General features: G+C 42.1%; 1 protein-coding gene across 2 annotated transcripts in view; it reads left to right on the forward strand.

Annotated features, from left to right (window-relative positions):
• Window positions 1-10,998, forward strand: part of AR (androgen receptor) — a 181,336-nt gene extending 170,338 nt beyond the window's left edge. For both annotated transcript variants that reach the window (XM_004000575.6, XM_045051332.1), the window contains 3 exons: window positions 2,648-2,778; window positions 3,560-3,717; window positions 4,364-10,998. In XM_004000575.6, the coding sequence (XP_004000624.3) occupies window positions 2,648-2,778; window positions 3,560-3,717; window positions 4,364-4,519 (445 nt within the window). In that variant the 3' untranslated portion in view covers window positions 4,520-10,998. The remainder of the gene's footprint in view (window positions 1-2,647; window positions 2,779-3,559; window positions 3,718-4,363) is intronic.
• Window positions 10,999-13,770: the final 2,772 nt, after the last annotated feature.

Below are 13,770 nucleotides of genomic sequence, written 5' to 3' on the forward strand. Positions count from 1 at the left end.
GATCTCGAAAGAGTTACCTATGATGCCATCTTCAGGGGCAGACCTTTAAAAGCTCTCTTCCTGTTTAACTCTAACCCCTACCCTCCTGCTGCCCTCTAGTGATTGAATTAATACCCTGGGCTCCTGCACCACCCACCTCATCTAGAGCCCTTAAACCTTTGCAAGGTGATAATTGTTGTTTTCTAAATCCTCATTTCCTTTCTGCCTCTGTGTAAGTAATGCGGCACCCCTTCTCAGCTTGCTGGCCCACTCCCATGTATTTTTTCAGAAGGCACCACAGGGGCAGGGTCCTAGGCCCATCAAGACCCAGGGCTCCTGAAACAACAGGGCCCCCATTCCTCATGTAGGAAGCCCTATGTTAGAGCTCTTAGAGTCTCTTTAAACATCTAAACCAATGTTTCTCAACAGGGATACTGTTGACATTTTCAGAGGAATAATTTTTCGTTGTGTAGGATGTTCTTGCATGTTTGAATATGTTTATGTTTAACATCCCTCATACCTGCCTACCAAATACCAAAGAAGATGTCAGTAACAACCCAAATTTACCACATATACATCTAGCACCCAGTAGGGAGACAGTACCCTCCAGTTTAAAGCCACTAATTATTGCTAGCCTCTTCAAGAAACTAATATGGAGAATGAAGTCCATAAAGAAAGACAGGAACTCTGAGCCAACCCATTTCCTGATCTCTCTGACACCAAAACCTGTCATAAGCCCTGCTTTCTTCTTTCTTCCTCTCCTTTTTGTGGAGAACACATGTTGTGAGGGTGATGGGCTTGAACCATAGCTGTGTGATCTTGAATAAATTACTTAACTTCTCTAAACCTTAGTCTTCTCATCTGTAGAATGGTGAATACTATGATAATGGCACCTTCTTACATGTCATTTATTGAACACTATTTGCCAAGCACTGTCCTCAGTGTTTTCCCATTTTCATCTCTTCTTTTATTCACTGTTGTTTATTCTCCTCTACCTCTGCCCTCTTCCTGAATATTCCATTCCTGCCCCTTTTCTGCCTTCCACACTCTTCTCCCTTTCCTTCCCATTAACTCTTTCCCTACTCATTTTGTCCTTTATCCTTCTTGCCACCTTCCCCTCTGAATTCCTTCCCTTGCCTTTCCCCTTTTCTTCTCTCTTTTCCCCACATTTCTCTGTCCTTGGGGTTTGCAGCAGTGTTGCATCAATCCTCCACATTAGGACCATAATTTTAGTGGTGAAAAGACTGTAGTGTTATCGTCAACAGAGGCTTGGAAGTACAGTAGAGACTGGAGCAAGGTTAGGTCCCAGTGTCAACAGATCTCCTTAAAAAATTCTCTAGGGTGTGAAAGGCCTTGGAGCAACACTGCTTTGGTCAGTTTACTTGAAATACTATCTAAACATTTCCTCTTTGTAGCTGGTATCCATCCTGAAATGAATACACCATCTGCCCCCTTCCCTTTTTCTCTAGGCCAGCTCAGATCTCTCTGAGATAGGGTGTTGGGCTTTTACCTAAACAGTTCTAGGGCTGTTTATCCTGTGGACAAGGCTAGTGTCTTGGGGACCAAAATGTCAAACCACAGCCTTCAAGCCCAATCCAGGGTCTTTTCCTCACTACTTAAGTGGGTGTTGGACTTCCATTTCCTTTCTTTACAAGATACAAAATCAGTTTCTCTCTCTCTCTCTCTCTCTCTCTCTCTCTCTCTCTCTCTCTCTCTCTCTGTCTCCCATACAGACACACACACACACACACACACACACACACACACACACACACATGATTTCTGAAATGTTGAAAATCAGGAAGACCAACTAGCAGAAAGATGCTGTATCTTCTTAGAGGCTTGCCATGGCCAGTCATAAAACAGAGAGGTTGCCTGCCCCCCTGCCCCGAGAAACTGTTCAAGCCTTGGCCACTTCCCTATATAATTTATAAGTGATAATGTGATGATCTGTTGACAAGCCACTATAATAAAGGCAGCTCACATGTGTTTATAACTCCCAAACTGTGATAAGAAATAACCATTATATGAGGGAATAGGCTCCCCTTCAGGGGACATTTAGATTGGACATTCAGAAACACTTCATTGCTGATTTGATAAGCATTGGAACTCATTGTGAAGGGATATGGGGAGTCTTTCCTGTTTTATTTTAAGTGATAAAATTTCTATAAAGAGAAATGTCATTTACACCAAGAGACAGGGGAATTGACAGGATAAACTACTATGGTCACTTGGGAATCCTAGTGTCCTTATGTTAGGAGTTGATTCCTAAAGCTTATCTCCTAGAAATTCTCCAAGTTGGGATGCCTGGGAGGCAAGTTCTGGCTCTGGCTGTAGCTGGAATATTAGAACTGTAGTCAGGGAGACCATGTGCTTGGCCCATTGTGTTCATTTGGTTAGGCTTTCCTGTCTCTGTCCCAGGAAACAGGAGGGGCACAGAGACCTGGAAATTCCATGTGCTAACCCATATCCTGGGCAGGGAAGATGAGTAGTTATCAGGATGTCAGGATTTTGGAAGAAAAAAAGAACAAGCTTGTTCCTTATCAATAAAGCACCAGCAAGAGAAACAGTGAGCTCTTTTTAGAGAACCTGGGTTGGGGAGGGCAACCAAAGCTTATTGTTAAGCCCTCCCTTAGTCCCTTCCTTTCTCTGTATGTCTTCTCCCCAGGTACCGCATGCACAAGTCCCGGATGTACAGCCAGTGTGTACGAATGAGGCACCTCTCTCAAGAATTTGGATGGCTCCAAATCACCCCCCAGGAATTTTTGTGCATGAAGGCACTGCTGCTATTCAGCATTAGTAAGTGCCCAGAGAGACAAAAAATGCTCCTGGTGCCATAGGGACTAAGAAGGGAGCTACTTTTTCCACTAAAGATTTATCAGAGAGAAGCCAGCTCCTAGGCATTTTCCTTCTTTATTCACCCTCCCTTTTCCACTCTCCCTTAGCAAAGAAAGTCATCTTTGCTAGAACTCAACCTCTATTAGATCCCCACCTATCTCCAGTCTTTCTCTGGAACAAGGCTTTTGGAGCTGGCTGTAGCAGGTCTCTGAACTTTGCCATAGCTTCTACCATAGAAACAGGCAAGAACCACCTAATATTTATTGCAGAGCAATAGTAGGAGATCTATGTAAGCAACTCAGATAGGATTTATTAGGCAGCCAAGTAATCTTTCTTTAATGTCTCTTCAGAATGCTGTCTTGGCACCTGTGAGAGGAAAAGGAGGCAAATTTTGATATTAAAAGCTATATATTTTAATTGTATAAGTCAGGGCTGGACTGTGACAACATAAAAACCACAGGTCATAAGAAATGTGTAGATGAGAAGACCAGAAAAATGAAAGGCTTAGTAAATTGTATTTACTTGATGCCTTTCAGATTGGGTCCAGCTAGCTTTTTCTCTGTGAACTTGCTGGCAGCCTGAAGGACCCAGGCATACAGACTTCAACTGACAGGAAACCAAGTAGATGGTTCCCTCCCTGTGCGGGTGGGGGTCAAGTTTGTTGTCAGAAAACTTGGTGCTTTGTCTAATGCTCCTTTGTGGGCATGCCTTCCCTCCCCATTCTGTTTTCATCCCACATCAGTTCCAGTGGATGGGCTGAAAAATCAAAAATTCTTTGATGAACTTCGAATGAATTACATCAAGGAACTTGATCGTATCATTGCTTGCAAGAGAAAAAATCCCACATCCTGCTCAAGGCGCTTCTACCAGCTCACCAAGCTCCTGGACTCTGTGCAACCTGTAAGCAAACAATGGAGGGTGCTTTGTCAGGGAGAAATAACTTGATAGAGCCAAGTGATAATATGCTCTTCTAGGATCTGGCACCACCTGTTAGGAGGTGCTTCCATTCTCCTCTGGCTTTGAGTTTAGTCCAGGAAGAAAATGCAATGGAGAGGAAAGGAACACGGGTCACAGTGCCCCTGGAAATTGTGAAAGAGGTGGAGGAGTTGAGAACAGAGCAGTTGGGACTCAGGGAAAGGGCTTAGAGAAGATAAGTTCTCTAGTCAGACAAAACAGGCCTGAATGTTTTTCCCCTCTTCCTTGAATCATGTTTGTGTGTGTGTGTGTGTGTGTGTGTGTGTGTGTGTGTGTGAGAGAGAGAGAGAGAGAGAGAGAGAGAGAGAGAGAGAGAGATTGTGTGTGTGCATTTGAGTGCATGTGCTGAGGAAAAGGAACATGCAGTCCTGAGTTGGAGAGCTTGCAATGGTGTAGGAGATCTCTTGAAAGCCCTCAGTAACTCCATGCAGACCATTTAGTGTACATGTGTGTGAACACACACACACACACAAGGAGGGCCAAGGACAGTGAAGGAGGATGGGGTGAAGAGCCTGATACAAACCAACTCCTTGTCAAGCCTGTTTTCTCCCTCTTATTGTTCCCCCTACAGATTGCACGAGAGCTGCATCAGTTCACTTTTGACCTGCTAATCAAGTCCCACATGGTAAGCGTGGACTTTCCAGAAATGATGGCAGAAATCATCTCTGTGCAAGTGCCCAAGATTCTTTCTGGGAAAGTCAAGCCCATCTATTTCCACACACAGTGAAGCTTTGGAGACCCCCATTTTCTCACCCTACCCTACTCCCCTTTTCACATATCTTTTGCCTGTTACAATTCTGCACTACTTCTTTGCAGTGCCTTGGGGAATTTCCTCTTTTGATGTACAATCTGTCATGAAGATGTTCCTGAGTTCTATTCGCTAAACTTTTTTTCCCCCTCTTTTCCTCCTTTCTTTTTTTCCCTTCCTATCTGACCCTCCCATGGCTCTTTCAGACTCTGCTCCCTGCCATGGCTCTTATCTGTGTTTTGAATGGTGTTGTATTTCTTTAAATCTGTGATGATCCTCATGTGGCCCAGTGTAAAGTTGTGCTTGTTTATAGCACTGCACTGTGTGCCAGCCATGCAAACGTTTACTCAATGCCACGGGAAGTTTAGAGATCTAAGAGTATCTGGGAAAACAAAAACAAAAACAAACAATGCCCCTAAAACCAAAAATCCTTGTAGGGTTTTTTTCCCTCTTAAAAAATATAAAAACAAGCACAATTCCTCAAAGAGACCAACAGTGACTACAGTAAGGTGAAAATTGCAAGCGCATGGGGAGTCACTGATTTTGTTTTTTTCCAAACTCAGCCTCCCTGGGAAACTTTCTTTTCTGCCAATGGCTATTGCCATTAGAGAACAGAATGACCACAAAGATTAGTTAGAAGTGGGATGAGGGGAGGAGACAGATTTAAGAGATGATGGGAGGAAGAAGACAGATGGATCACCAGTACCTGCCCACAACCTTGGCCCCTGATGGCTAGACTGCATTAACTGCAGTGCAATTCATGGTACTGAAAATGTGCTTCTTGTTTGAAAACGTGTCTGCATGTGAATACCTTCCCTAAAACCAATACTTTTTCTCTCTCACTGTCTGCCTCCACCCTCGAATTGACTTACAGTAAGCCTTTCTAAGAGCTTTGAACTGAATGTTCTCTTTAGCCAAAACTTTGTCATTTCCACTAAAGACTCAAACCAGTAATAAAGAAGGGAGAGATCTGACCCTTTGGAAGACCCTATACAGATTGAGGTCTGCTTTCCCATTTATGCATCAGGGAAGAGGTTAGGGCTGGAGTCAGAGGAAAAGGAATTGATGGCTTGGTGGTTTTCCTGCTTAGGGCACTCTTTGCCCTTACCTTTAAAAGATCTGAATGTTTTCGGCCTGATGCCATGCAGCTGAAAGCTCCCTCTTACCCTCCCTTCAGTGTTTTGTGTGCCTAGACTTCACTAGACTGTGGTATAGCCATGGTGGTGATGTTTGTCCATTATTTGGGCATGTTCACAGACTCTCTGCTAAGAGCTCCTACCACCAAGAAGGCCAGCAAGCCAAGAATTTTGACATCTGTCTCTAGACACCTGTAGACTCAAAAACTTCTTACCAAATGTCTTTCATCAACTATCCGATCTCTGGAGCCCTTAGACAAACTGGAAAGAAGGCATCAATGGGATTGGACAAGCTGGGCATCTTGCCCTTGTCCCTTAGAGATGATACCTTCCCACCAAGTGGAAAAATACCTACTTCTTCCTCCAGAGCAGCTAAAGGGGCTATGAAGGTCAGGGTTAAAGAGAAAACTCAATTACCAGAATAAGAATGAAGGCACTAGAACCACAAACCCTGTAAATGCTCTCCTTGCCACCCAGCATATCCACCTACAGAAGTCATGGGAAGAAGAGAGAAGAAACTAAGAGGAGACTGACTACTAAATTAAAGTCTTCAGAGGCAAAATCTAAATCCAGATGAGCACCATCTGGTCAGTTTACTCATCATCATCCTCTGCTGCTGATTCTGGGCTCTGATATCGGCCCTACTCACTCAGACTCCCCACCTTTGTTGCTGCCTCTCAGTCAGAGGAAGACTGAAACATTTATACTATAGAACCATCACCTCTTTTGGAAAGTTCTGGTTGGTGTGGCTCCAATGGGCTGCCATCCATGAACTCAGGGTGTGCTCCCGGGACACTGGTTTCATATAGTCCTTTGGCACACCTCTATTTTGTTGACTTTGTCCCCCAATCCTGAGTTCAGGAGGAATGTCCACCTACTTTATCATCTTGGCAACTGCCTCCTCACTTAGCTCTTAAAGTCATCTGTTAAACTCAAGAAATGAGGGGCATGTTACCAAGCTACCCATTTCAGTTGGTTCACTCTACTTGTTGAGAAGATAGTATCTGAGTGACATGTTATTATCTACATGGGTTTCCTCCTCTGATTTCTGTGTTGATATTAATAGCCAAATGAACTTGCAAAACAGCTTTTTTAAATAACAAGGGAAAGGGGAACCTAAGGTGGGTGATATACCAGTCTAAGACTGCTGGACAAAATTAAAGCTGACAGGTTCTCTTTCTGAGGTGGGATAGACAAATCATGGTTTTCTTTGTTATGACATCATTTGGCTTGTATAGGCTCACAAGATTACTTCTAGCTGTTTTAAAGAAAAAAAAATCCACTCTTTTCAGTTAAACTGGTTATAGATTAATAGTTCCTTTACATCTGTTTTGAAATGATTTTCACCTTTTGTGGTACATGGATTTGATTATATCATTATAATACCTTTACTTGTAAATACTAGATGCTCTCCTTTTTATTTCTCTGACTACAAAATTTTTCATCTTTATGGATTTCCCAATTGTGACTCTTGTCTTTATGAATGTATATGTTTTGCATTTGTGAAAGCCAAAAATCAGTGAAACAGCAGTGTAATTAAAAGCAGCAACAACTGAATTACTCTGAATTTCTGAATGGCAAGACTAGGGAAAATGGCCTAAACAAGGCCTTAGGCCTAGTGTTTTTGCACTGAGGTTTCAGTGAGTGAAGGAGATTTTAGCTTAGCTTTGTTCTCCCACAGATAAAAGGGGGATTTTTTTTTCTTTTGGCCATTGATGTTCCAGCCAGTGTAATTGACAAAAGTCTCATTTTGCATGTACTCTGCTATACAGACTTGATGTGGTTGGCACACTCTGCTCACCCATGAAGGATGGGCCATCCAGATCCACTCACCTGGTAAGCTGAAAGATGAGAATAACTCACCAGACAAGTCATGGTAGCTGTCTCCAAAGAGGTTTGCAGTGCACAATGAGGATGGAATGAGGAAGAGAAAAAGAACATCAGGGAGAAGGCCCCATCTGTGCTAGGTAGCAGACAGCTGCCAGGGTCACAAACTCTGTGGTCAAAGAGTCATGTGGCAGTTTCAGCTTTTGTTCATTGTGTAGTGATCCCAAGCCTGGCCTCTGAGTTGAAATGTGGGTTGAGTTCTTTGTTTCACAACTTTTCTGTGCCACAGACAGTATCATTGTTCTGGGAGACTTCATTATTTTTTTAATGAGAATGGAAGTTTTTGAAGGATTCTGTAACATATCTTTGAAAAAGAAATTCCATATCACATATATTTTTATATATGTTCACTGTAACTAAAAAAGAAGAAAAAAAGCTTCACTCTGTCCTTTGGGTAGTTGCTGAGGTGATTCCAGGTTGAGAAATAACGTGCTGATGCTAGAGTCCCTCTCTGTCCATACTCTACTTCTAAATACATATATTCATATATATCAAGAAGTATTCTATTTGCACTTTAAGAGAAATAGTTTCATCATCCACATGATACACTACACAAATGACCTAACTTTGAGCTTCAAGTACTTTCTGTTTGTTTCATTAGCCACAGCACAGATATGGCCTTGCCCTCTTTTCTCCCTTGATATTTGGCAGGGTTCAAAAGCCCAAGCCACTCCCTTTTACCCCTTTCCAGCCCTGTGCCAGGGTTGTACTTCATGAGACTCTCTCAAGACATCCCTGTAACTATCCCTGCATGGCCCTGGGAAAACAAGAAACTGACTACTAATCATCTTGTGCCATTTTCCCAGGTGAGTGGGCACTGGGCCAAAGGAGTGACCTTTGTGCTCAACCCCTGTAAAGGGTCATGGGAACCAGGAATGCTAAAGCACAGGCTCAAATCCCAAACTTAAAGTCAATAAGCCATTTAGCATGTGCATTTTCTTATAAAAGGAAGTTTCTACCCCTGCTGCCTTTTATAGGCAGGTCTGTTTCTTACCAATAATCTCTTTGAAAATCTTTGAAAGTAGTTTTTTAAAAAATACAAAGAAATGAAAGCATCACATTATGTAACCAAAGATTACACTGTATCTGCTAAGAGACCAAAATTTTAAGAGCAGGGAGGGAGCAAGCATTAGTGCCTCTTTGGAAAACTATCCAAAGACAGACTAAAGGACTTTTGTTGTTGACTGAGCTATATAAGAGTTTTGTGGGTTTCCCCCAACAATATACATGTTTATAAAAGTGAAAATAATTTCAAAAAATAAAAAGGATTATAAGTCCTTCACTAAGTGATTTTATAAGCAGGACTAGCTTTCTTTTTCTCTAGTAGTTGTTGAGCAAATTCTTAAAGCTCCATTATTGCATGGATGGAAATGGAGCTGTCTTGGCCACTGTGTTTGCTAGTGCCCATGTTATCTGAAGATGTGAAGCCCTTGCTGAGAAGGGGAGCATTTAAAGGACTAGATTTTGCACTAAAGGGACAGCAGGCAGAATTCCTCATTTCTGCTCACTTTGGACGGCACAAAAAGTTCTCCTGGGTTTACGGCAGAAGGTTGAAATATATTGTAAATGAGTATTTGTATCCATGTTTCAGATTGAATTGTATATGTATAGATATAATGTGTTCTGATAGCTTTATCTTTCTCTGCACCTTTATATTTGGTTCCAGGTCATAATTGATACCATGTACTTATGAGAGAGGCCACAGTTACATTTTGGAAGCTCTCCTCAGAATGGAAAAGATACCTGGGTTAATCACATAACTAAGAGATCTCTGCCTCTACTGGGGCCTTACCCATAGGCCTAACAAAGAAGCAGAGGGAGAAAAGGATAGGGTACATGATGTATTGCACTTTACTAGCCCAAGACAGATGAATGTGTAAAGGGTGGTGAAGACTCATTGGAATCAACTGGGATTTACCACAAGGGAGGCCCAGACTTGGGGCCAAAGGCCCACCCAAATGATTAACCAGTGGCCTCCTAATAGGACTTGAGCTTTGGAAGGAGGGGCATTCTTTGTTCTTCACCATCCTTGAGAGAAAAAGGCAGTTTCCTGCACTTGGGAACCTGGAGCAAGTGCTCCATATTTCACACAATTCACTCACCTATGATTGAGGTGCTCTTGCTACTGGGTGTCTGTGTGCTCTAATTTTGGTTTTGGGTATGTTCTGTAAAGATTTTGACAATGAAAATGTGTTTTTATCTGTTAAAAAATTGTCAGTGTACTAGAAGTTGTATATCTGTAAATGCAGGTTCATCTCTGCCCATGGGTAGGGATGTTTTTCTTCAGTTAAGAAATTGACACTGGGGTCTGCTGCCCAGAGCCTCCCAACCTTCAACCATTTCTAGGAGAAGGCAGAAAAATCCACTTTAGTCACTCTTTCTCTTCAGATTATTAGGCTGAGGTAACAAACCATTTTGACTGTTTCTTCCCCGAGAAATGAGTGTTAAGTATTTAGATTTAGCATGTAGAGTTTTAAAAGGAAAAACAGCCTTTGATGCAGTTTTGATTCATCCCCATTTGATTTGACCAGAAAGTAGGTAATGTGCATTGATTGCTCAGCAACCCCAATTCAATATAGCAGGGGTACTGATCCTGTTCCTTATCTCACTTGTCTCTTAGCCTTTTATAGAATTAAATGAGAGGCTATGGATTGAGTAGCCCTTGTAGCCCAAAACAGTCCCCATATCCCCATTAACAGCCACACTGATTAATGAGGCTGTCTATCATATGGCTGCAGATTCCACTGGCCACTGAAAATTGAAACATACACATACCCCAAAGGAAAGAAAATCCTAAAATGTTGCTGCTTCTCTGGTGGTGCCCTCCCTGGCTGATGCTTTACATTTTGGGACTCTGTTTCCTGCACCACAGTCAGGCTAGGCCTGCAGTCTTTCCCAACCTTAGCCCTTGGTGCTAACTGTCCTGCAGTGAAGTGCCTGTGGGATTGTCCTATCCCATAAGCTACTCAGGTGCTGAGAGTAGCCACCACTGGGATAACCCAAGCTAAAAAAAGAGTCCCCTAACCACTCAGTGACATCTTTCTGCTTTTCCCTAGACTGGAACATTGATTAGGGAGTGCCTCAGACATGACATTCTTGTGCTGTCCTTGAGATTAATTTGGCAGCAGGAGGGAGCACACAATGTAACCAAATGTAAGAATTAATTTCCAACGTTGAGGGGAAAAGTAAAGAGAAGAAGAAAGAACACATCATATAAAGATTTTTTTTAAAAAAGAAACATTAATTTTGCTTGAAAGTTCTTTTGATGGGGCTTCATTACTTTAAACGACACTTGGCCTCCACTGGGCAGCAGGACCAGCCCCAAGCGCTAGTGCTCTGTTCTTTTTTTTTTTTTTTTTTTTTTTTTGTAATCTTGGAATCTTTTGTTGCTCTAAATATAATTAAAAATGGCAGAAACTTGTTTGTTGGAATCCATGTGTGACTCTGAGTTTGTCTCTGTCTCTGCTTTCAGAAATGTCATCCATTGTGTAAAATACTGGCTTGCTGGTCTTCCAGCTAAAACTTGGCCACAGCCCCTGTTGTGGCTGCAGGCTCAAGTTATTGTTAACAAAAAGACTCGAGAAAAGCTGCTAATGTTCTCTTATCACCATTGTTAATTTGTTAAAACATAAAACCATCTAAAATTTTAGGAGAATGTCATTAGAGTTTTTTAATTAGCTCTTTTTTATTGGCTTTCTTTATTGAAGTCAAGAGTTGGTATCATGCCCAGTGACCTTTTATGCTATGTTGATTTTCACATATTTAAAAAAAATCTTTGCACAGGGGCTATAAATTTACCTTGTGTTGGCCCTAGCATAGGTTGAGCTGGGACCACCAAAATATCAAAGAGCCTGGGCTAGAAAATACAGATGGACCTTGATGACCCATTACAACCTCCCATCAAAAACCCTGAGCTTGTCAACCAGGAGAAAGTCACACAAAACCCAGCTGTTCACCCTCATCCTCATCCTTATGGGAGCATAAAATTATTAGGAGCTTCACTGCCCAGTTCTTGCCAAGCTTCACATAAGGAATGGGCATGTTCACATTCTCACTGTTTTTCAAAAGCCTTATCACCCTTGACCACCCAGGTAAAATCTGAACCCACCTTCTTTGGGATTTTTAAAGGTTTAGACAAAGTAGCCTCCTGTTTCCTCCTAGTTTGGATATTTAAATGAGATCCAAAGTTGAATATATAAGCCTAAGATACAGACCATCAATGAGGTGTGACAAATGCAGTGAGGTGACAGATGAAGTATGCAGAAGCTTTCTTTGTCTCAGTGTCCTCACCTGTAATAGGGGTTGCACAATGTCTCTCTACTGGGCCAGGCTGAGGACTCAATAACAATGTATGTGACCCAGCCAATGAGGCTATTGCTCTTGCTTTGTTCCCTGTTAAAATGCAAGAAACCCTGAGAAGGATCCCACATTGAGCTGTATTTGTCATTGACCGCCTCAGAGTGGACAGATTTCTCAAATTTTTCTTGAACACAGTACTTTTTGGAGAAAAGAAAACAAGACATTTTGGAGATCTGTGTGTCTAAGTAATGGAGAATATGTATGTTTGTGGGTTATGTGTGTCAGAACCTGCCTCCAGAAGACCCTTCTGGTCACCATTGCTTAGTTCTCTTGTACCTACAGAGACTGGTCTAACATCCACCCTACTTGATTTTATTTACTACTCAGCCCTTGCCTAAAGTGACAAGGTAGTTAGCACCCATCATAAATTTTTCAAGGAGTAGCAAAGCACAGAGGTCAGAGGGACAAGGGCATCTAGTGGATTAAAAGGAACCTGGAGGCCAGATCCCAATATGTGACTTGCTCATAGTCATATAGCCACGGTATAGCTAGAATTCTGACCTGCTGATTCACTATATGGTACTGGGTAACCCTCTGCCCTTTTCTGGATCTAGTTTTCTCATCTATGACATGATTGTATGTGAAGATGTGCAGTAAGCCTAGATGAAATGGGAAGCACCTTCCAATATGGAAACCATGGTTATTGCAAATTACTGTTACACCTTTCTTAATCATGACATAAAGGGGAAAGGAATGGGCTTTTCATTATCCCTAGAACACATATTTTGGAACTAAAATCCTATTTGTACTCAACAAAAATTTACTGAACACTTGGGAGAGCAGGGGATCAAAGCAACAATTGAGTCCTGTGTTGTGGATGCTATTGACCCCTTGATTGGTGGGGAAAGGGCCCAAAAGTGAAATAATTTGTTTACCATTTAGATGATCTCATAAATAGCAGAGATAATTAGGAGTTAAGTAAGCCATGGTGCATGTTTTCAGCGAATTTACAGCCTACTAAATGCCTTCGGCCAGGACAGTCTGGGACTTTAACTTATCCACCCCCAACCTTGTCACAACCATCTTTCAGACAAGATTAGGCTAATCTTTGATAATTTTTGAGCTACAATGGATCTTAGAATCTAACCCAAACATTCTTCACATGAGGAAGCCAGGCAAAAAACTTTATAGATGTTATTGTGAATTAGGACTTATGGGCAAAGGACTGGCCCTAGATCACCCAGTTTATGGTCCCTTCATATGCCTGCAGGCAGCATACCAGTGTGGCACCTGAAAACTTTCACCATCCCTTTGCACACTGGTTCAGAGACGTGGTGAGAGCTCCCACTTCTCATTTGTGTTTCTCATGTATACAGTTCAAGGATCTCTATTCCAACCACACCACATACTTCACCTACCATCCACTCCAAGAGGTTTTCTTCATGCCACTGCAGGAGGTGATATGAGAGAAAAAGAGAATTATTGGAGCAGTAACTGCAGAAGCATTGAGAAACATTTAAACACACTGAAATATGAGAACATAGGTTTCTGAGTTAACAGACAGATGCAGATGATTCAAATTCTCAGATTCTCCTGTCACCATTTTTTTTCAGGCCACAACTTCCCTGCTTCTCTCAACTACTTTCCAGGGTACTTCAAACAAGGAGAAGGCCATTTGGAGAACTTGGACTGGCTGCCAACCAGGAAGACTACCAAAAAAGCAGACTTAAGCCAGACTCTATGCAAATAGCACCACCCCCAGGCCCATTGGGCACTTCAAATCTCAGATCAGAAAATAGGCCAACAGAGCAGCAGATACTGTGAAAAGCACATCACCTGCCACCTGGGACACTTGTCCCCAAAGGAAATAAGCCCTTTTGATGCTTATATATAGTTCTAAGAGTGGAT

Source organism: Felis catus, chromosome X (genome assembly GCF_018350175.1).
Source record: "Felis catus isolate Fca126 chromosome X, F.catus_Fca126_mat1.0, whole genome shotgun sequence".
In the NCBI taxonomy this organism is placed as follows: domain Eukaryota; kingdom Metazoa; phylum Chordata; class Mammalia; order Carnivora; family Felidae; genus Felis; species Felis catus.